The 25778-nt window shown below is 37.0% G+C and overlaps 1 protein-coding gene across 1 annotated transcript; it reads right to left on the bottom strand.

The window, feature by feature from the left end:
- Positions 1-435: 435 nt before the first annotated feature.
- LOC128238628 (neuropeptides capa receptor-like) lies at positions 436-24538 on the bottom strand. The gene is made up of 6 exons (XM_052954741.1): positions 24365-24538; positions 23515-23768; positions 7966-8036; positions 2931-3455; positions 1778-1909; positions 436-1533 (listed from the first exon to the last, which is right to left on the bottom strand). The coding sequence occupies exons 1-6, from the start codon at positions 24368-24370 to the stop codon at positions 1280-1282; spliced, it is 1242 nt and encodes a 413-aa protein (XP_052810701.1). The 5' UTR covers positions 24371-24538; the 3' UTR covers positions 436-1279.
- Positions 24539-25778: the final 1240 nt, after the last annotated feature.

Here is a 25778-nt window from a genome sequence, read left to right as displayed (position 1 = left end):
TTAGTGCTGCACGTTTCATACCGTCATTAAACAGAACAACATCAGGAAAATCCTGTTACAAACCTTTGCATATTATCCTATTATCCTTTTTCGTGTTTAAGTATAATCTCTCAAAATAGTTGTACAGTTTAATCCAATACGAAACTATTCTTCATTTAAACTTTCTTTGATGCGAACATTGATTTAGTTTCGATCACAGAAATACTTTATTTCTGTATTTTACACTTAAATTTTGATTCCCTATATTTGAAAATATATATTATGCTTAAGCACGCATGCTAAAACATATCTTGGAAATGGAATCTAAGGGTGCATCAAATGATATTTACATGAAAGAAAATATTATAAAAGCTTTAATTTAAGTAAAAATATATATTTCTTTACTATAATTGTGTTGTTCATAGTATTTCTTTCAACAAGAACCACTTATTTTGAGATTTATTTCACAAAATGTGATGAAAGACAATTTCCATATTAAAAAAACAAGAATCAGTAAAATCAACAATAATTTGACCAAGAATACATTATACGCACTTAAGTACCAGCTTTAACACAAAACCAAAATAAGAGTAAGCGAACAAACATGATAAATAAATTACATTTGACATTACAGTATATCTTACTGATATGTAGACGCCGTATAATGTTCGCACATAATGCCCATGACCAGAGTCTGTTGTTCCCTTAACATTAACACTTATTCATTGATACGTGACCTTAGCATTCACGAATCGAAAACGTAGTATGAACACTGATGACGCAGTCAGACGTTTTTATGTAGTGCATTTATTGATTTGTGGTAAAAGTAGTCACAGCTCAAATACCAGAGACAACGTGTAATCATACGTTTTCGTTACATTGTGTACATTACGGCACACGTCTGCGTCCATAAGAACTGTTAATCACTATGTAAGAATTACTCGTTTGCTTAACAATCATTACTTTTAACCACAATAATACCACGAGAATACCTTCGCACGTTAACGTCCCTGTTTGCACTATGTATCAAACATACGTATAAACAAACACTGGACGATTTATCAAAAACAACCGATCCGATCAGGACCACACACACACATTAGTCAGACAATGGTGTCGGTAACTCTGTCATTTACGCGGCAGCTGGTGAAGACCACATTAAGAATAAGCCGTCAGACAGGGCTCCTGGTGACAAAGGCCACCAGTTACTTTCCCTACTGAGCTGCTATTAAAGACTACCGGCGATATCTGTCAGACGCGTTTGCTGGTAAATTATTACACCACCATTAACGAATTGCTGTCAGACGGGGCTGCTGTCTTCCTGACTTGAATCTTGGAGACCGGAAGTCCGGGTGGCTGGTCGTGTGCTTAGCTTATTGTAGAAGTACGGAGATGACTTGGAAGCTGGGCTGTTCGAGTTGAACGTACTGGTGTACGCATTAGCCTGAGATCGCAGGCATGGAAGGATGGTCTTCAAGAAAGCCCGGCGATACTTTTTTGACATCGCATTATAAAGGATAGGGTTGATGGTGGAACCGATAAAGTAAAGCACCCCTAAAATAATAACGGCATGATAATGTTAGTTCACGTTACACCTTAAGAAAATATCTTATCTTTAAGGAGATAACTTAAGAGTAATGAACTGTTGCATGCATGTGTATCACAGAATAACTTTTATAGAACCGCATGTCTTATTTCTATGTTAGTACATTCTTAATCTTTAACTGATGATATTGAAAGTGTTGAGCCTAGGGTCAGTACGATTTGAAACAAACGTAGTTAAGAAAATTGGGTGTACCGGATATGAGGAAGAGATTGTTCTGTACATCGAGGAGAAAGGGCGTCCACTCTTCGGCCGTGATATACAGGGTCATGAGCCGCTGGGCGTGGAAGGGAGCCCAACATAGAAAAAACGCCACCACAACCGCCACTGTAACAGTAAATAAACAGTTTTATTGCTTATTAAAGCATCTCTTTTTCAGTTCTGATATAAATGCCATATGAGACTTCTATAGCCAGTTGTCCTTTAGGCGTCGTCTGTTATAAGAAATGACTTCACAGTGTAACTTTTCAAACGCAATGTATGGTTATTATTGTTTTGTTTTGCGTGACTTTGTTATGACACGCATCTTACTTTTGGTTTCAGTTTTGTACATTTGTTAACCTTTAAAACTCTGTTGCAAAACTGTGATACCTTGTTACCATGTTGTATTTAGGCTTGTTTGCACATGCAATTGAATTTTTTGCTCACTTTGACATAAAGATGCACTCTTACTCCCAAATACGATTTACCAGAATTATGTCGAAAGCAATGGTTCCTATGAAAGATACCGACTTTAATGGAAAGAAATGTGCATAAAACAGGCATTTCTACCTTAGGAGACTATAGTACATCACAGTACAACTTTCGGCATTCACCAATTATTTAATATTTTTGCGCTTTCTCTATATAATACACGGTTACAATCTAGTTTATGGTCAGTAATACTTCCATTATTGCATTATTTAGTAAGTAGTAAAGCTTTATCAGTCAAAATAGATGTTTGTTATACATGTGTAAGTATTGATTTTTGAATATGAATGTCACTTTAACCAAAGGAATAAACAGTTGTAGACAATCAGCTGCTGGTGTATTTCCCAAAGATATGGGAGTTTGCTTCGGTTTCACACGAGTGTAATCAGAACTTGGAAACCTCATGTCCTCTCATTTTGGAACAATTCTCAATTTTTCAAAACAACTAGTGTTTTTAAAATGTCGTAGCTGAAGTCAAACAACATTTTTCTACAACGCAATGCTACGTTTGATAAATACTTTTTGTTGCGAGTTTGGTTTGGCGTCTGAAATAATATTAATAAGTTAATAATTGGTTTTCTCATGACAACAGCATAAGTAAATATAATTATTAGAATTCGTCTTATGCAATAGTTCACAGAAAACTCAGAATACTCACCTAGCATTTTGATAACCGATTTCCTTGCTTGTACGACCGCCGAGTTGTTTCTATCGTTTGGCACTGGGTTTGTGTTACTGAGCTTAATGCCGATCAGAATGTACATGATCAATATCACCGACATCGGGTACACAAAGAAGACAAACGTAGAAATCTGGAAAAAGTAGGTCATTGTGTCTCTGTCGTCATGTGGAACATTACAAATGAGCGAGTCCTTAATTGGCTGTGCCGTTTCAGGATGGTCAACTAGATAAAACGTCCGTGTGTATATCGCAAACGGTAAGGCACAGACAATGGCGATAATCCACTGCACGATAAGTAGCCTGAGGGCCCGGGACGGGTGGTTTAACACCTGTAACGTCATCGGGTGGCAGATTGCCAGATACCGCTCGATGGTGAACGCCGCAATTGTCAGCACAGATGCGTATGCCGTTAGTTCCTGTACGTACGACTTAATGATGCAGAAAACCTGCCCAAGCCGCCATGGATACGCCTCCCAGTACATGTACAACTCCGGCGGCAGCGCTGAAAAAGAAAACATAAAACAGTAATACCAATCCAAATACGTGCAAAAGAATGTATGTCTTTGTGCAAGCCATGTTTTCATTTGCTATGATGTAAATATCCACTTTTAATAAACGTATCCATGCTCGAAAGTCGCACGAGAAACCTGACTTCGTTTCAATACTTATGTGAAAAACTACAGAAACAAGCTCAGTAATTAAACGTGTTATTAAGTTCAAGTCATTATTTGAATTGTATTATTTATACCTTAAACAGCTTTTCCATATATCGTAGATATTATATCTATTATTATCTATTTTATATATATGTACAGAATCGATAAAGTTTTATATAAATATTATAAAAATATTAACCTAATTAGGTGAAGGTGTGCCGGTTCAGGAAAATAAATGTTATCAATAAATTATGAATATAGCCAATCCGTCTGAAAATCACCACATTTTGTTGAAGTTCATTGCAAAGCGACAATCGGTAAGACCGGTCTCCGGCCAAACTTAAAGATTTGTTAAGTGCAGCATAACAACTTTCACAACTTGCGTTAAACTTAAACGAAAATAATTACAATAAATCTATAATAAAATTTGATTTGTAGTGAACATGTAGAATAGGCTTGAGATGCAAGAGATTTTTAATTTTAATCAAAACGTAAGTGTGGAAATAAATTTTTCACTTTAAACATCGCGGGTCATCGTCGATTGCCCGATATGTTTCACCTTGTTTCTGATTGTCAGCACAAAGCGGACTGGTTTGTTTCCGGTGTTCTACATTTACCACAATTGTAAAACAAGACAAATTAGCCCGGCCTGCTGCTATAGGGCAAAAGGTTGACACGCACTTTACAACGGACAGCAAATGTCCTTGTACTTTATTTTGAACTATTTAATTTCTGTACAATTTTTTTAATACATTTGTCAGCATATTTCGTAAGTAAATAAATATTCAACATTTCCGCAATACCTCAAAAAGAAGGATGTCAACGCACGTTAAGCGATCACTTTGATTGAATAACAGTGCATTTTCGATTAGTTATGTAAGTGGGTCATGTCATCTTGTACAACATATTAGTTACATAAATTATTCCGCCCATCAAATGACGGAAACAACGTTGTACCTTTTAGTTTAACAACACTTAAATACAGACTTATTAATTATACATTCAGTTAGTATACTGTTATGCTATTTCCGGTTAGGCTTATGCTTGTGCTGTATACGAGTCAGATTAGACTTCCAAATCCCTAATCCTACCTCAAGTTTAGATACCAACGCCAGTGTTTCCGTTACCAGTTTTTGAGATTGCACAGCACCAAGAGTTGACGTTAAAGTGGGCCAAACTTGGAAGAGCAGCTGGTGACCTTAAAATAAGCAACCCCTACCGAAGCTGCCAAAATAGTTAATGGGTCAATGGGGCTTGGGGGACTTTCACAAAAAGTTATCAGCAAATTGGACATTGTGGATACTTTAAATGTTTTTTATTTCTATCTCTTGTGGATACTTTAAATGTTTTTATTTCTATCTCTTGTGGATACTTTAAATGTTTTTATTTCCATCTCTTGTGGATACTTTAAATGTTTTTATTTCTATCTCTTGTGGATACTTTAAATGTTTTTATTTTTATCTCTTGTGGATACTTTAAATGTTTTTATTTCTATCTGTTGTGGATACTTTAAATGTTTTTATTTCTATCTCTTGTGGATACTTTAAATGTTTTTATTTCTATCTCTTGTGGATACTTTAAATGTTTTTATTTCTATCTCTAAAAATGTCCAAGTCAGAGGCTTTCCTAAGTCTTAAGTTTAATCCAAATCTAAACTTATAAATCTAGCCTTGCAAGAAGACAGATGGAGGAAGAAAATAAGATGGATAGGACAATTCGTCGGCAATTATTTCTCTGTATTACTTTTGGAACAATTCTATCCCAACAGATTGCAAATCATTAAAACGCAAATCCTAACAGGGCATTTTTAAATTTTACACAGTTGAATTGATTTGCTCTTATGTTTGGAAACTTGTGAAAAATAAATATGGATCATAAGAATATCGAAACCAAGTTAAAATGAAAGCGTTAAACGGCTGTTTGCGCGACAAGCCTGGTTTTACTTTTTTACATTTCTTTTTACAGACAATACAAATTATTTCGGTTAAGCGCCTTTAAGATGGATAATAGAACTTCATTACCTTACATGAGTTAAACGTCAAAGCTAAGGTGATAAATGAATGCTTTATGATATGACTGATTAAGGTAGGCAAGAAGAAAACAGTTCAAAAGCATTTAACTAATAGGTATTCCGGAATTAGTCCAATATTTGGCAGTATTCCGGATTAAGTCCAATTTTAGCGGTATTCCGGAATAAGTCCAATATTTAGCGGTATTCCGGAATAAGTCCAATTTTAGCGGTATTCCGGAATAAGTCCAATATTTAGCGGTATTCCGGCCTAGTCCAATTCTTAGCGGTATTCCGGATTTAGTCCAATTTTTAGCGGTATTCCGGATTTAGTCCAATATTTAGCCGTATTCCGGATTTAGTCTATTTTTAGCGGTTTTCGGGATTTAGTCCAGTTTTTGGTAGTTATCCGGATTTAGTCAAATATTTAGCGGTATTCTGGATTTAGTCCATTGTTAGCGGTATTCCGGATTACGGTCCAAAAAAATACGGTATTCAGGTATGCGGGAAAGGGGGTGGGGACAACCCTCCTATAATGACCTTAGAAGGTGGAAGATCTTTTGGCAGTCTTCAATGTGACACAATGATTGCAAACTTCAAAAAAATAGTTGATACTATAGCCGTGTTTGATCGTATACAATGAAATATCGCAGACAAATGACGCCAAATGATTTTGTTATAAGGAGTTCCCCTAATCAAGCTTCCTGAAATCCAAACTACTACTACTACTACTACTACTACTACTACTACTACTACTACTACTACTACTACTACTACTACTACTACTACTACTACTACTACTACTACTACTACTACTACTACTACTACTACTACTACTACTACTACTACTACTACTACTACTACTACTACTACTACTACTACTACTACTACTACTACTACTACTACTACTACTACTACTACTACTACTACTACTACTACTACTACTACTACTACTACTACTACTACTACTACTACTACTACTACTACTACTACTACTACTACTACTACTACTACTACTACTACTACTACTACTACTACTACTACTACTACTACTACTACTACTACTACTACTACTACTACTACTACTACTACTACTACTACTACTACTACTACTACTACTACTACTACTACTACTACTACTACTACTACTACTACTACTACTACTACTACTACTACTACTACTACTACTACTACTACTACTACTACTACTACTACTACTACTACTACTACTACTACTACTACTACTTATTATTATTATTATTATTATTATTATTATTATTATTATTATTATTATTATTATTATTATTATTATTGTATTTTGTGTGTTAATCAACGAGTTGACTAGTTAATCAGTTAGCGATATATAAATCACAATAAAAAGAAAAATGATGTATATAAGTTGTAAAAAATATTGTTTTATACGCATAGGGGAAACACAAGCAACCTTATATCTTGTGAGGAGACGTTTCAAAGCGGCTCTTGTTCTAAACAGGAATCATCAACATCATGGGCTTCTCTGAGACAAACAACCCTCTGAGTTATGTTGATTATATGTCAAACATAGCATTCACCACCTTAACAATTTATGTTCTTTTCGATGAAGCTCATCTCCAGGGAGTCAAGATAGTATATACAAAACATGACATTAAGAGGTAAACAAAAACCTGAGGTCAGCAAATTGATGGCTGTATCGGTCAAGGATAGTGAAAACAATTTTGACAATGGTTGTATGTATAACTTTATATATACGGTAATTATAGTATTGTCTCATCGAAGCAAAGTTTTTTGATTTCAGGTAGTATAATTGTATATTTCACAGGAAATATTATAATGTCAGAATATTATATTAAACGGGGTTAGGTGATTGAGCAAAACTAGAAATGCAGTAAAAAAATCCTACATGTATTATTGTACGTCCATACGTTAATGATACATAATAAAAGAGATCAACTGCTTACAGACAAGTCGGTGTCCTGCTAAACCTAATATGATTTTTATAGAATTATTTACCTCTCAAAATACTAATCTAAATAGAAAATTATCTATGTTTGTTTTCAAAGCTTTCGAGTTGAGAAATGCCTACTATAGTTAATACGGATAATATTTGGTTATTCCTCTCGCTGTGTTTATGTTGTTGTATGGAACTGTGATTGTTAAACCAATTTTTAACTGTATGATCGGAAGATTGAGTGACCATTGACTATGTTATAAACATGTACGTATTTTATTGATTGTGTACGCATGGGCGTATTGCTTATTGTATTCTGAAATAATCTTTAAACTCTAAACTCATAACAAAAGATACCAAATGCTTACAGACAAGTAAAGGTCTGTGTTATTAGTTTTACCTAGAAGCAGAGTGAGTAGGTCCGATATGGCGAGACTAAACAGGTAGTAGTTAGTGGCTGTGTGCATCGACCTGGAAATGGAGAAAAGATAGTTAATAAAATCGGTTTGTAGATCCTTTAAGTCCATTTATAATTCGATATGATTTTTTCTACTTTATGCTACATTGGCTTCCGTTGATACTGACTCCACTTAGGCTTATATATATCTCTAATTTTGCTATGATTGATAAATGTCGGCAAAAGTGTTAAGTTGAGTACGGGTATATAAGTGTCATATTGAGTACGCGCAAACAAGTGTTAAATTTAGTACGTGGATATCAGTTTCATATTCAGTACACGTAAACAAAGGTTAAATTTAGTACGTGTAAACTAGTGTCATATTGAGAACCGTAAACTAGTGTCATATTGAGTACGCGTAAACTAGTGTCATATTGAGTACCCGTAGACGAGTGTCATATTGAGTACGCGTAAATAAGTATCATATCGAGTCCGCGTAAACTAGTGTCATATTGAGTACGCGTAAACTAGTGTCATATTGAGTACGCGTAAACTAGTGTCATATTGAGTACGCGTAAACTAGTGTCATATTGAGTACGCGTAGACGAGTGTCATATTGAGTACACGTAAATAAGTATCATATCGAGTCCGCGTAAACTAGTGTCATAATGAGTACCCGTAGACGAGTGTCATATTGAGTACCCGTAGACGAGTGTCATATTGAGTACGCGTAAACTAGTGTCATATTGAGTACGAGTAAACTAGTGTCATATTGAGTACGAGTAAACTAGTGTTATATTGAGTACGCGTAAACTAGTGTCATATTGAGTACCCGTAGACGAGTGTCATATTGAGTACGCGTAAACTAGTGTCATATTGAGTACGCGTAAACTAGTGTCATATTGAGTACGCGTAAACTAGTGTCATATTGAGTACGCGTAAACTAGTGTCATATTGAGTACGCGTAAACTAGTGTCATATTGAGTACGAGTAAACTAGTGTTATATTGAGTACGAGTAGACGAGTGTCATATTGAGTACGCGTAAACTAGTGTCATATTGAGTACGCGTAAACTAGTGTCATATTGAGTACACGTAAACTAGTGTTATATTGAGTACACGTAAACTAGTGTTATATTGAGTACGAGTAGACGAGTGTCATATTGAGTACGAGTAAACAAGTGTTATATTGAGTACGCGTAAACTAGTGTTATATTGAGTACACGTAAACTAGTGTTATATTGAGTACGAGTAGACGAGTGTCATATTGAGTACGAGTAGACGAGTGTCATATTGAGTACGCGTAAACAAGTATCATATTGAGTACGCGTAAACTAGTGTCATATTGAGTACACGTAAACTAGTGTTATATTGAGTACGAGTAAACGAGTGTCATATTGAGTACGAGTAGACGAGTGTCATATTGAGTACGAGTAAACTAGTGTTATATTGAGTACGAGTAGACGAGTGTCATATTGAGTACGAGTAAACAAGTGTTATACTTAGTACGCGTAAACTAGTGTCATATTGAGTACGCGTAAATAAGTGTCATATTGAGTACACGTAAATAAGTATCATATCGAGTCCGCGTAAACTAGTGTCATAATGAGTACCCGTAGACGAGTGTCATATTGAGTACGCGTAAACTAGTGTCATATTGAGTACGCGTAAACTAGTGTCGTATAGATCCGCGTTAACTAGTGTCATATTGAGTACGCGTAAACTAGTGTCATATTGAGTACCCGTAGACGAGTGTCATATTGAGTACGCGTAAACTAGTGTCATATTGAGTACGAGTAGACGAGTGTCATATTGAGTACGAGTAAACGAGTGTTATATTGAGTACGAGTAAACTTGTGTCATATTGAGTACAAGTAAACTTGTGTCATATTGAGTACGAGTAAACAAGTGTCATATTGAGTACGAGTAAACTAGTGTCATATTGAGTACGAGTAGACGAGTGTCATATTGAGTACGAGTAGACGAGTGTCATATTGAGTACGAGTAAACTAGTGTCATATTGAGTACAAGTAAACTTGTGTCATATTGAGTACGAGTAAACAAGTGTCATATTGAGTACGCGTAAACTAGTGTCATATTGAGTACGAGTAGACGAGTGTCATATTGAGTACGCGTAAACTAGTATCATATTGAGTACGAGTATACGAGTGTCATATTGAGTACGCGTAAACTAGTGTTATTTTGAGTACGAGTAGACGAGTGTCATATTGAGTACATGTAAACTAGTGTCATATTGAGTACACGTAAACTAGTGTTATATTGAGTACATGTAAACTAGTGTTATATTGAGTACGAGTAGACGAGTGTCATATTGAGTACGAGTAGACGAGTGTCATATTGAGTACACGTAAACTAGTGTTATATTGAGTACGAGTAGACGAGTGTCAGATTGAGTACGAGTAGACGAGTGTCATATTGAGTACACGTAAACTAGTGTCATATTGAGTACGAATAGACGAGTGTCATATTGAGTACACGTATACTAGTGTCATAATGAGTACACGTAAACTAGTGTTATATTGAGTACGAGTAGACGAGTGTCATATTGAGTACGAGTAGACGAGTGTCATATTGAGTACGAGTAAACAAGTGTTATATTGAGTACGCGTAAACTAGTGTTATATTGAGTACACGTAAACTAGTGTTATATTGAGTACGAGTAGACGAGTGTCATATTGAGTACGAGTAGACGAGTGTCATATTGAGTACGAGTAAACTAGTGTTATATTGAGTACGCGTAAACTAGTGTCATATTGAGTACACGTAAACTAGTGTTATATTGAGTACACGTAAACTAGTGTTATATTGAGTACGATTAGACGAGTGTCATATTGAGTACGAGTAGACGAGTGTCATATTGAGTACGAGTAAACAAGTGTTATATTGAGTACGCGTAAACTAGTGTTATATTGAGTACACGTAAACTAGTGTTATATTGAGTACGAGTAGACGAGTGTCATATTGAGTACGAGTAGACGAGTGTCATATTGAGTACACGTAAACTAGTGTCATATTGAGTACGCGTAAACTAGTGTTATATTGAGTACGCGTAAACTAGTGTCATATTGAGTACACGTAAACGAGTGTCATATTGAGTACACGTAAACTAGTGTTATATTGAGTAAGCGTAAACTAGTGTTATATAGAGTACGAGTAGACGAGTGTCATATTGAGTACGCGTAAACTAGTGTCATATTGAGTACGCGTAAACTAGTGTTATACTTAGTACGCGTAAACTAGTGTCATATTGAGTACGCGTAAACTAGTGTCATATTGAGTACGCGTAAACTAGTGTCATATTGAGTACGCGTAAACTAGTGTTATACTTAGTACGCGTAAACTAGTGTCATATTGAGTACGCGGAAACTAGTGTCATATTGAGTACGCGTAAACTAGTGTCATATTGAGTACGCGTAAACTAGTGTCATATTGAGTACGCGTAAACTAGTGTCATATTGAGTACGCGTAAACTAGTGTTATACTTAGTACGCGTAAACTAGTGTCATATTGAGTACGCGTAAACTAGTGTCATATTGAGTACGCGTAAACTAGTGTAATATTGAGTACGCGTAAACTAGTGTTATACTTAGTACGCGTAAACTAGTGTCATATTGAGTACGCGTAAACAAGTGTCATATTGAGTACGCGTAAACTAGTGTCATATTGAGTACGCGGAAACTAGTGTCATATTGAGTACGCGGAAACTAGTGTCATATTGAGTACGCGTAAACTAGTGTCATATTGAGTACGCGGAAACTAGTGTTATATTGAGTACGCGTAAACTAGTGTCATATTGAGTACACGTAAACTAGTGTCATATTGAGTACGCGGAAACTAGTGTCATATTGAGTACGCGTAAACTAGTGTTATACTAAGTACACGTAAACTAGTGTAATATTGAGTTCACCAAACTAGTGGTATACTAAGTACACGTAAACTAGTGTAATATTGAGTTCACCAAACTAGTGTTATACTAAGTACACGTAAACTAGTGTTATATTGAGTTCGCGTAAGCTAGTGTTATACCAAGTACACGTAAACTAGTGTTATATTGAGTACGCGTAAACTAGTGTTATACTTAGTACGCGTAAACTAGTGTTATATTGAGTTCGCGTAAACTAGTGTTATACTTAGTACGCGTAAACTAGTGTTATATTGAGTTCGCGTAAACTAGTGTTATACTTAGTACGCGTAAACTAGTGTCATATTGAGTTCGCGTAAACTAGTGTTATACTAAGTACACGTAAACTAGTGTTATATTGAGTTCGCGTAAACTAGTGTTATACTAAGTACACGTAAACTAGTGTTATACTAAGTACACGTAAACTAGCTTAAAACCTCGTAAACTTGTGTTTTGCTGATCGTTCAAATGCGGTAATTGAAACATTGAGAAAGTTGAATATATATGTTAAGCCCATATTACAAAGTACACACAACATATCTTCCATATAGTTCTCTTGATATTTGTAGGATAGCCGTGGGTGTGTTGTATAAAATTCAGCTGATTTACGACGGAAATTGGTGTAGTAGTCATACGATTGATCTACGTTCAACCCACAAAAGTCCTACGAATGTCCCATGGCATGTTCCCCGATCGTTCAGTTCTTCAACAGTCTTGGGTCAATCATAGGTTACAACAATAATTTTATCTTATAATTTGACTTTGTCATTTTCGACCTATTTTTCCACGTCAGTCGTACAACACATATTTAACACGCGAACGCAGTTAACTTTAGGCGTACACCCGCTATAATCGTGGGGCAACAATTGTATTTTGTATGTGACCGTTGCTTAATCTGCAATTGTTGTAATGTACCGTTGTGGGTCAATTGGCTAGTCTTTGTAAGGTCTCAACCTTGTGCCTCTAAATAGTTGAATTATTGTTTGTTTTAAGTTTTGGATATTGGTATGTTCTGTAAAGCTTCCACTGTATTGATATTAAGATTGGACTTGAATACCTGCCTTCTCTTTCATAAGTAATGGGTTTTATATTAAATTAATTAATTATATCCCCACCCTAACAAACACTGAACTTATTACCATTACGTAAGGAAAACTTCCATATGACCTTTGGAAGTACCAGGTAAAACACTTAGCTGCTCTTGTGATTAATGTACATATCATGAAGGAGCTGCTCGGAAAGCTAGATGATATTGACATTAGTATATGTTTAACATGGTAGGCTTAAAATCATTCTGTTCTATTGCAATCCAATTTTGTTGAGAATTGATCTACCGAGAGAAAAAATAATTTCAAGAAAAATAATAGTTTATTTGCACGCGAGTTACTTTAGCACCTTACATATATATTAAACATTGATCAATGTACCTCACGTACGCCAGCAGTATTGGAATGCGGGTTCTTGCCATTACAGTAACACGTACTCGGCAAAGCTGTCCGCTTTAATAACGTAACCATATATATCATATCTGCGCTGTTTATTGAATAACAAAGTTTTGGAGCATCACTCAATAGATCAACGGTAACTTGATATCCCGTAGTGTTTTACGGAGAAAATATGTTCTTTCTCATTTATCAGGCAATAATTTGACAATCCTTTTTACACAAATTCTCGACAAAACAAACAGGCCGTAAATCACTTATGTAAGGAGATATAGACATTGTGATTGACGGCACTATTTACTGAACGGTGGGTTACAAGCGGGTAGACGGGCCATTCATTACGTTGTCTTGATTAATTGCAATATCTCAAACGATTTTTGTATTTGGAATAATGTTTTTGGGGAATTACTGAAATCATGAAAAACTCTTCACATGAAGGGTTTGATCAGTAATTGATTTGCATTGAAATAAACAGTAGTCAAACACTCGCACGCATGCACGCACGCACGCACACACACACACACACACACACACACACACACACACACTCGCGTGCATGCACATAGTTATTGTCACGGTAACATTTGTGTCAAAAGACAAACAATCAACATGACAAGTAATTCGGGAATGATCATGTGTTTGTCGAAACAACAAACGATATATGCGATCGCTAAAGTCAATTATAGTTGTAACTCCCAGCGACAACGTCACGCCAAAGTACCATTACTTGGCCCACCACATACTCGCTGCCTACTTAGAAAACGTAATGTTAAAGGTTGGCAGAGAAACAATTCAGGTCGACATCCAATGAACTTGCTCAGATCAATATGATTGGAATTAAAAAGTACAGTGAAAGCTAGAGGGACAAGCCCAGTAGCCAAACCTTTCATGGTTACGGGCACAGGGCTCAATACCTAACGTAAACTTAACGAGACTTACACAACGTGACAACATCGCACAGACAGATGACGTATGCAATTAGATATTTTCCTTGCAATGAAGGAGTCACAACATTGGAACGGTCAGCGAAGCGGGGAGTTCACTTCGGGTTTACCACATTGGAACGGTCAGCGAAGCGGGGAGTTCACTTCAGGTTTACCACATTGGAACGGTCAGCGAAGCGGGGAGTTCACTTCAGGTTTACCACATTGGAACGGTCAGCGAAGCGGGGAGTTCACGTCGGGTTTACCACATTGGAACGGTCAGCGAAGCGGGGAGTTCACGTCGGGTTTACCACATTGGAACGGTCAGCGAAGCGGGGAGTTCACTTCAGGTTTACCACATTGGAACGGTCAGCGAAGCGGGGAGTTCACTTCAGGTTTACCACATTGGAACGGTCAGCGAAGCGGGGAGTTCACGTCGGGTTTACCACATTGGAACGGTCAGCGAAGCGGGGAGTTCACGTCGGGTTTACCACATTGGAACGGTCAGCGAAGCGGGGAGTTCACGTCGGGTTTACCACATTGGAACGGTCAGCGAAGCGGGGAGTTCACGTCGGGTTTACCACATTGGAACGGTCAGCGAAGCGGGGAGTTCACGTCGGGTTTACCACATTGGAACGGTCAGCGAAGCGGGGAGTTCACGTCGGGTTTAAGCTTGTTTATGCAATTCCATGCATTTTGTAGTCGAGAATAAAGGAAAAGTACGATGACTGGTTTATCACCATAGGAATAATTCGCCTAGGAGTTTCTCGAGAGTTGATAACCAAGCTGACAGCAAGGTCCGTCCAGCAACAAACGGCAGTCAAACAATACAATAAACTATAATTTAACGACACATTAACAAAATGCGCCTTGTTTACAGCATACCTGTCTTGTTGTAACGTTATGTATAACGCGCATAATTAAGTCATATAAAACGTAGATAATTAACCCATAACCTCGACCTGACCCTGACACGTTTGGTCCATGTCATTGAATGCCTTTGAGGTGAATTAAATGTTATCTCGATAAAGTATTGAGTACATCATTACGTGCATATTTCCTACAAAAAAAGCAATCTTACGCGTTATACGACGAGAATCATACAAACAGTTCCAAAACAAATCCTTCCTGAATATAGTATCATAATTATATTTAATTTTGAATATTTTATTTAATCAATGACAGTTGAAATGGCGTCCCCGACGGGTTCAATCCTCTAGTCAGTCATTTCAATGACACCACAAACTATCTTGCAATAAAAACATTGACATTTAATATGATAAGTGTGAATATTTGCTATTGTTAGAATCATAGTGCGTCCATTTCTTTTTCGGCTTACCTATTTATTCCTTGTGTTGCATATTAAGATATATTATACAACACCATGAAATGTTTGTGGATTAATTTATTTAGAAAAATGTTTATCAGCACCTACTATTATCTATGTAATGATGGATCCGTGTGTATGGCCTTGGACATTGTGTACATTCACTTTACTTTCATTCTTTTGATATGCACACTCTGTATAATCTGATTGTGAACAGAGTTTAAAAAGCTGTTTTTAAAGCTGCGCTCTCACAGATTAAAGTTTTGACAACTTTTTTTTTGGAACGAGCCATTTTTTTTGCGAAAATCCATGGATACCAGTGATATAAGATTGCTGACAAAAAATTAGATCGCAGAATTTCATATTAAAGTTCAAAAATTCATGTTTTATGCATTTTTCTTAAACCGTTAGTTTAACCCATAAAACATTAAATTTCGAACGGAAATATGAAAATCTGCGCTCTGATCTTTTGTCAGCAATCTTTTATCATTGGTTTGCAGATATTTACGCAAAAAATTCCGCTTTCCAAGATAAAAAATAAAAAAAGTTGTAAAAACGATAAATCTGTGAGAGTGCAGCTTTAAACCATGTAAATTGTTCATCTTAAATGCTTCGAACAAACCAACTCCCCTTATGAAAACGATGTTAAAGAAGGGAATTGCTTACTTTGTAACCATAGTTAATAGGAATCATGCATTTGTAATTGACAGTCTCATTTTTCAGCCATAATTATAACGCTGAAATCCATCATAATGGTGCAATCATCTTGTCAGTATGTTAACCGTACACTATAGTTATGTTCCCAGAGTTGCTATACCATATAGTTAAGCTGGCAGATGTTTGAATAAGTGCGTTGATGTATCGTAGAATTATAGTATTTAAATGATGGGAACTGCGTTCAGATGGTATGATCCCAGTGTAAAATAAATTATAATTCGTGGAAATGTTTACATCGATGGTTTCAAGTCCTTAAAGCTGCACTCTCACAGATATACCGCTTTTACAACTTTTATTAATTTTTCTCTTGGAAAGAGCATATTTTTGCGTAAATTTCTGCAAACCAATGATAAAAGATTGCTGACAAAAGATCAGATCGCAGATTTTCATATTTACGTAATTAATGTTTTATGTTTAAACCGTTACTAACGGTTTAAAAAAAGTGCATAAAACATCAATGTTTGAACTTTAATTAACTAATTTTGAGAAAATTTAATAATTATCAAGGGAGGGAACTCTTTCTCAGCGCCGAATGATTAATTGTCCGCCCTTCTTTATTTTGGTGCCTTTCTGACTTGTTCTCTAGTTTTAATCCGGTTCGGACGTGTGTTTTCTTTGTTCGTTGCCAAAAATGGCGGATACTGGGACTCGTCCCAAAGAAAAAGTATCAAAGCATACTGCAAGCATTCAAGATCAGCTTGTTGGTCTTGAAAATGAAGAGGTGCGTTTGAAATCAGACTTACAAAAGCTGACGCCAAAGAAACCCTCTCCTGATGTTAATTTACGTGATGAACTTTTGCGTGAGCGTGCGCGGCTTCAACAGCTGGTTGAAGACCGGGGTCAGTCGGCTGAGACTCGAAGACTGCGTAAACAGATCGAGGAGCTACGACGCCAACTTGATGACGTCGACATAGCAGATAGCAGCAAGTCAGCCTTCCCAGAGTTTGGCCCGAGAGGCCCCGACACAATTCATGATCTGCGAGCTTCTGATGTGCTTAACCGGAAGGCGGATATAAAAATGCCTACAGAGATCAGCGATTCCTTAGAAGGTATCCATCATTCGCAAAGTTCTCAGAAAATTAAGTCTGGTAAAGCCAATAAATGTGCAGACATTCAAGTTAAAAAAACTCAACTCTGGCCTCATTCCTTTATTCCGAGTCAACTTTGCAAACAATCAGAAATTGAATATAATGATCTCTCTATGACCCAGTTTGTAGCCGGCTATTGTGCGATAATCTCACATTTATTCACTACGGGCACGAGGGATTCGCTCGCGGAAATCAAGCGTAGAGTGGTACATTTGAAATCTCTAATGTGTTTTGCTCATGTGTATCAGTTGACATGTATTTTGAACATTCACCAAGAGATGCTTATTGATATAGAACGTGGCAATAGATCTTGGAATGACAGTTTTTCGGACATAGAGAGCTTAAATCTCCTGTTAGATCGAAGGAGTACCAGTGCTAGTCTTCGAACAACGGCTGGATCATCATCAACCTCGAACGTAACGCCAGGTAAACGCACATGGTTTTGCTCAAAGTTCCAAAAGGGCGAGTGCTCCAAGACATCCCCACACTCTGCGCGGATAGGTTCGGAGTTACGCACAGTGAAGCACGTTTGCGACACGACCTTTTTGAAGGATCGGGAACTACGAGACCATCCAGAGAGCTCTGCGTCATGTCCCCATAAACAAGCCTGACTACCGTTTCATCAAACATCAAGAACTGAATGTATTGAGCTATGTTATAATCATTTTCGTGTTCAGGGTTGTGAACCGTCCTCAGCTTTGTCAGATACGTTTTCGTCATATCCGGATTATATGTGTGTTGAACAGTCAAATCGCATTGCGTCTAGCGATTGTATGTCTCCGACGTCTTCGTCGTTCGTCCCTGAGAGATCATGTTCGTCGATGCATTCTCACGTAAATGTTGCTTGTGATCTTAATGTTCGTGGCGATATCAATTGTTCAGTGAACCATAAATTTCAAGATATTTTAAAGCTTCATGATATTGTGTTTAATTCAGGTGTACCGAATTACAAGGGTGTTAGGATACCGTTGAAGACAAACTGGAATATTTCCTTTTTGCGGTCAGTTCTAATAGATTATCATGATTATGAAATATGTGATTTTCTTGAATATGGGTTTCCCATTGGATATTGTAAGGACATTTCACCAGTATCGGACAGTATAAATCACAAAGGAGCTACCAATTTCCCGCTGGATGTTGATAAATTCATTGACACTGAATTAGGCCATTTTGCTATGGTTGGTCCATTTCAAAAGAATCCTCTTTGCTGTGACTTGGCTTTTTCGCCGTTGAATACTGTTGAGAAAGATGAATCGAGCCGCAGAGTGATTGTTGATTTGAGCTGGCCAGAATTTACTTCAGTAAACAGTGGGATATTAAAAAACATGTACTTAGGAGAGGACATAAAACTTACATTTCCAACCGTTGATTCCTTAGTGGATATCATTTTGTGTCAGGGCCCTGGTGCTTTGATGTTTAAAACAGACTTATCACGTGCATATCGCCAGATTCGCGTTGACCCCGGTGATATTCATCTTCTATCTATAAGTTGGCGCGGTAAGATTTACATAGACTGTGCACTTCCGTTTGGATTACGTTCTGCAGCTTTTATATGTCAGCGAGTAACATCCATGATCTGTTATATTGTATCTTTGCAAAATATACTGTGTGTAAATTATTTAGATGATTTCGGTGGTGCTGACGTACCCTCTCGTGCGCATCACTCTTTCCGTGCTTTGTCGGATACGTTGCACCGTGTTGGTGTGCAGGAGAACGTTAAGAAGGCATGTGAACCCTCGCCCATCATGGTTTTTCTCGGTGTACTTCTGGATTCAGATCGTTTGGAGTTACGGATTACTCCGGAGCCCTAGGAGGAAATTCGTTTTCTACTTCCAAAATGGATGAAGAAGAGATCGGCCTCAAAAAGGGATTTGCAGTCACTTCTTGGAAAACTTCAGTTTATTGGCAAATGTGTGAAACCAAGCCGTGTGTTCATATCGCGTATATTAGTGCTGCTACGTGGTTTGAAAAATAATGATCAAAAAGTGAAGTTGGGTAATGAATTTAGGAAAGATATCAAGTGGTGGATAAGTTTTGTTCATATCTATAATGGTGTGTCCATGATTAAAACCAGTCAATGGTCTACTGTTGATCAAGTGTTCTCATCAGATGCTTGTCTTTCTGGATGTGGAGCTATCAATGAGTGTGGTGAATTCTTTCATAAAACGTTTCCCAAATGTGTGCTTGAAGCGTGCTCAAATATAGCTCAGTTTGAGTGTATCGGTGTTGTAGTCGCTTTAAAGTTGTGGTCTGTGAAATGGCAGGGGATGAAAATATCCATATTTTGTGACAATCAAGCAGTTTGCTTTGTTTTGAATTCGGGGAGAACCAAGGATCCAATCTTACAGAAGTGCCTTCGCGAGGTAGCATACTTGGCATGCTCTCGCGAGTTCGAGCTTCGAGCAGTGCATCTGTCCTCGGCCAGCAACAGACTTGCAGACTTACTCAGTCGCTGGCATTTAGATCGTTCTTACGCAGAACTATTTGCGCACGAGGCGCTTCTGAATGATATACGGAGATAAATGTGGATGATTCAATGTTTATCTTAGAAAACGATTGGTGAACATATTGTTATACTTTCGTGATATTCATTGATTGGTCGATACACTATTATTAACAAAAATTTCTACATGGGTTTTGTTTTTGAGTAAATTTTGTTAACCTGTGTGTAACCCATTTGATCATTTGAATGCATGTATTGGTAATTCTACATTTAATGTGCTTAAGTGTTCGCAATAGTGTTTATTTCATGAACTTTTGATCATTTTGACATTTATCTTTATTTTTTTTTCTTAATACCTCCACGGACTTATAATGGTTTAAATGTCCTTGGTACCTCTTAGTTTGTTAAAATTTGTATAAATAAGCCGTGCTTTTAAGATGCGTTTCTTCTTTTAACAGGTGAAGGATCGAACAATAGTATGGGGCTTAATCTTCTTCGACAACAGTTAGTTCATACCCAACGGTCTGCTTATTTGCACGGGACCTACAAGAACTCAAATTCGCTCATTTCTGTTATTTTGTGTATTTTATTCATTGCAAGACTGTCCTGTAAATATTGAAATATTGTAAACTTTGTTTATATGCCCAATTTTAAGCCGTAGCATGAAATCTCTCCAAAGTATTAAAAACTATATTAACGGGGCTCGTATTTACCATGTCTTGCGAGGAGAAGTTTTCCCTGATATTTCCAACATTTCTTTGCAACTCACAGAGGGCTAGGAAAGTTACTATTTCATTCCCCAAAGCAGGCTCCGCCCATAACGCCAGATATTTTGAAGCAAATTTATGATGTTCTAGATTTTGCTATTCCATTTCATGCTACGATATGGTGCTTATTTTTGTTTGCATTTTACACGATGTGCAGGAAATCAAGCATAGTTCTTGATTCTAGTGTTAAGTTTGATAAGTCTAAATACCTGTGTAGAAACGATGTGTCAGTGACAGATTTTGGCATTGTTGTTTTACTTAAGTATGCTAAAACTAATCAATTCGGGGACAACAACGTAGTTATTCCGTTGTGTAAAAATGACTCTTCTTCTTTATGTCCAGTAAAAGCGTTTCAAAACATGTGTAGGTTAGTTCCTTTGGCACCCTCAAAACCGTTGTTTGGTACAGTTTCCGTTGGGGAGGTGATCCCACTTGACGCGAGCTGCGTTTATCGTATGTTTCGACGTATTATGACGCAACTTCGATTGCTCACGCTCACGAATACACCATGCACTCCATCAGACGCGGAGGAGCTTCCTTCTATTTTAAATGCGGTGTGCCGGGGGAACTTATTCAATTGTTTGGTAACTGGAAATCCGACTGTTACCTACGCTACCATAGATTTTCATTTTCTAGCATGACTGACGCGGCACGGCTTGTCGCTTTGGCTTCCTAACTTAGATTCTGGTATTTAAGTTCAGGTTTTGGCCGTTTTTTGGGGGGGGATTTTTGGCTGCTTTTGACAAAACTTTATATCTATGTTAATTTCATTTACAATCTAGCAGCCCATTATTTAGGCCAAATTAAATTTATATTTTACATTTGTCTTTGTTTTTCCTGAGCGCAATAATTTAACTAATTTTGAGAAAATTTAATAATTATCAAGGGAGGGAACACTTTCTCAGCGCCGAATGTTGAATTGTCCGCCCTTCTTTATTTTGGCGCCTTTCTCACTTGTTCTCTAGTTTTAATCCGGTTCGGACGTGTGTTTTGTTTATAAAAATCTGCATTTTATTTTTTGTCAGCAGTCTTAAATATCTGGTTTCCATATATTATCGCAAAATTGGCTTGTTCCAAGACAAAAAATAAAACAGTTGTCAAAACGTTCAATCTGTGAGAGTGCAGCTTTAAACATGCCTAATTACTTTTCATAATATGACATATTATACATATTGTGCATTTTGAGCTCTATCTGCGATTTAGGTATATATTAGCATGCGTCCGAACATATATATATATATATATATATATATATATATATATATATATATATATATATATATATATATATATATATATATATATATATATATATATGTGCTGTAGAACTTAAAACCTGCAAACTTTGCCTAAACTTAAACGTTACAACTTCAGCTATGAAATACATCGACTGCTGCATTATTCCTTTCTCTTAAATTGAAAATTATTTCATTTTCTTTGCCAAAATAAGACAATTTCGGGGAGAAACAATTTGAGGAAATAATTTCCAGATAAACCGAAAATTGATTCCTGACTTAAAGATAAACATGCGCAATTTTGTAAAACAGTTTTTACTTCATATCTTAGATGCATAAGTGACTTTAATTTTAAAATTAAAACATCCCAGTTCTTGAAAAAGGAATTCCAGAGCTCCATTTCTTCATATAAATACTGATTTTCCTGGCCTAACTAATGATATTTCTTATATATGAAATTCATTACACCTTCAGGTTTACCTAAACATAAACATATAGTTATCAAACAAAATAAATGTTATGAAAAGACTTCACTGTTGTTGTTCTTTAAGTAATTTTTCGTGAAGCAGGAAATTTAAAAAAGAATCTCTAAGATGCTCTTGGCAACCTTCTTTACAGCACATTTAAGCATTTGCATTCAAGATGTACACAATGCCTGACAAAGTGTGAATGGTACATGTATTGTTTTGTATAGTAGTGTTCTTATTTGTTTGATATTGTTGTTTTTACCAACCTTATTGAAATATAAAGTTAATTGTGATGTCTCCATGAATTACACATTTACTATCCTTCATCGTTTTGGGTGATACCTTAAGAGCTTTTGTGATACCGATGGCTGTCTTTAAGCATGTCCGTTTTAATACAGATGTGTGCACCTTTCCTTGTCGATGATGTTTGCAGTGAATATTAGCCTGCTTACACATGTTCTTATTATAAAAAAAATAGATTTTTCATAAATACCCACGCATCAGTGAAACCGAAAAAAATGGTACAGCTGTAGTCTTACATTGCCAAGTTCGCTTAGTTGGTTTGGAAGCAGGATTCTTTTTTCCTTTAGTATCATATAACATATTTAAGCCAAACTATGTCTATTGGGCATTCCCTATATCCTGTAAGTTAGGCTAATTACGTCAACTAGTGTATGCTATATTTACAACATGTATACGTATATAGGGTGCGATGTCATTTCGTGTTTTGTCTTCCGCCATGTATTTGTTTATATAACAAAACATAACAGATCAGACACTTCTATTAGCTCTTGCCAGTAAATGGAATTTATGAAAAAAAATATTTTGTCAAATGATATTTGAACTAGCGATAAAAAGAGGGTTACACGTCATAACACGTCGTTTTTAAATGTTGTTATTTCTTGTGGTTTTCTGTCTTCGATCAAATGCATTGACTCCGTAGTATATACATTATCGTGTTGCTTAACAACATTCTCTACTACATATATAATTTAATTGTGTAACTGTGATGACGTTTGATTGCAATGGTCACAGCTGTTTCAATGAATATGAAGATCACTTTTTAGGACATGTAATAACCTGTTACATTTGTTTTAAATTTCGAGGCATTCTCCATACATTTTGTTCGGCAATCGGGCTAGAAAGAAGAAACATTTTGTAAGGTGTAAGGATGGCCAAGACATTTGTTAAGATGGTCGAACAACTCGCTACATCGTTTTACCTGTTTTTGGCGATGACGACGCACGTGCAGATATTCCCTAGCATCCCGCTGACGAAGATGGCGATATATATGATGTTGAGGACCACGAGGGATCCGGTCCCCATGTAACGGTCACCGAGACGTTGAGCTAGGAGGTCGGCGTCACTCATTGTCACATTCACAGCGCCGGCGTCCGGATAAACAGCTTCTGTTGTGTTAAATCCGACCGCGTTATCCATGCTTAACTGCATTTGAACTCTTCCAAAGAACTGCAACTTTTATTACGACCACACATTATCTAATTATGTCTCATCACTACTAAATCATAGCAACTGCTCGATTTAAAACAACGCCTCTATAATCATCCGAAAAAATATTCCGTTCGTAATTTATCACAATATATTTTTTTCTAAATAATCACTTAGACAGGTCTTTAATTAAAGGAAAAACATCCATATATCTTTTCCAAGATGAGCATCTGACTTCTGGCCAAAACACCTGTCGATGATACCTTAGATATGTATCATGTCAGAATTCTTAACGACTGCTTTATTGTATTGCTCGCCTTACTATCAGGGGAGCAGATGCTTGTCAAAATATGTACAAGTTAATGACCCGGCAATAATCATGTCAAATTAGAATACCAAATTATGATTTACACACAGCCTGTCGTAATAAAATTATTTAATATGCAGTAATTCCTGGAAAATCGTTCAGTTTACTACCGTGGTTAAATTAGAATAGCGTTAATTTAATACGCAAACTAATTTATTTTTATTTTACTGATACGTACGTATATCTTCCAATATCCAAGTCATTAAAATCAAAACAGATAGCAGTAAATAATTTCAATAATGAAAACACCATTTACCACCATGAATGTTCCTCACAAATAATACGTGTTTAAGTGTTAACCATCCATGAATCGTTAGAGCGAGAAGCGAATAGCAGCGAACACAGGCGCGCTCTGCGAGCGTGATCTAGTTTGATACTGAAGTCGCCGCCGCTCCGAAACCTATCTCATCTCACCGAGACGTCCAGTAATAGGATTCGTCAATCATTGGCCGTAGTGGGCACTGGTTTGATCCGATTGCAGATATCTGAAACCTCATATCATTTATTTCGATATCATAAACTAATAAAGCATCGTGAAATGTCGCTAAGCAGACGGTTTCTAATCTCAAGTAAGTCTTATTTACTCCTAAATAATCACTGCCATTCGATTACGAGGCTCGGTGTCGCTTCTGATTCGTTCATGAAATTTAAGGGATGAGCACATTACGAGGCTCGGTGTCGCTTCTGATTCATTCATGAAATTTAAGGGATGAGCACATTACGAGGCTCGGTGTCGCTTCTGATTCATTCATGAAATTTAAGGGATGAGCACATTACGAGGCTCGGTGTCGCTTCTGATTCATTTATGAAATTTAAGGGATGAGCACATTACGAGGCTCGGTGTCGCTTCTGATTCATTCATGAAATTTAAGGGATGAGCACATTGCGAGGATCGGTGTCGCTCCTGATTCATTCATGAAATTTAAGGGATGAGCATATTGCGAGGCTCGGTGTCGCTCCTGATTCATTCATGAAATTTAAGAGATGAGCACATTGCGAGGCTCGGTGTCGCTCCTGATTCATTCATGAAATTTAAGGGATGAGCACATCGCGAGGCTCGGTGTCGCTCCTGATTCATTCATGAAATTTAAGGGATGTGCACATCGCGAGGCTCGGTGTCGCTCCTGATTCATTCATGAAATTTAAGGGACGAGCACATCGCGAGGCTCGGTGTCGCTCCTGATTCATTCATGAAATTTAAGGGACGAGCACATCGCGAGGCTCGGTGTCGCTTCTGATTCATTCATGAAATTTAAGGGACGAGCACATCGCGAGGCTCGGTGTCGCTTCTGATTCATTCATGAAATTTAAGGGACGAGCACATCGCGAGGCTCGGTGTCGCTTCTGATTCATTCATGAAATTTAAGGGACGAGCACATCGCGAGGCTCGGTGTCGCTTCTGATTCATTCATGAAATTTAAGGGACGAGCACATCGCGAGGCTCGGTGTCGCTTCTGATTCATTCATGAAATTTAAGGGATGAGCACATCGCGAGGCTCGGTGTCGCTTCTGATTCATTCATGAAATTTAAGGGATGAGCACATCGCGAGGCTCGGTGTCGCTTCTGATTCATTCATGAAATTTAAGGGATGAGCACATTGCGAGGCTCGGTGTCGCTCCTGATTCATTCATGAAATTTAAGGGATGAGCACATTTGCCCAAACTACATT

The sequence above is a fragment of the Mya arenaria genome, chromosome 6 (genome assembly GCF_026914265.1).
Source record: "Mya arenaria isolate MELC-2E11 chromosome 6, ASM2691426v1".
In the NCBI taxonomy this organism is placed as follows: Eukaryota; Metazoa; Mollusca; class Bivalvia; order Myida; family Myidae; genus Mya; species Mya arenaria.
This window is presented reverse-complemented; position numbering and strand designations above follow the sequence as displayed.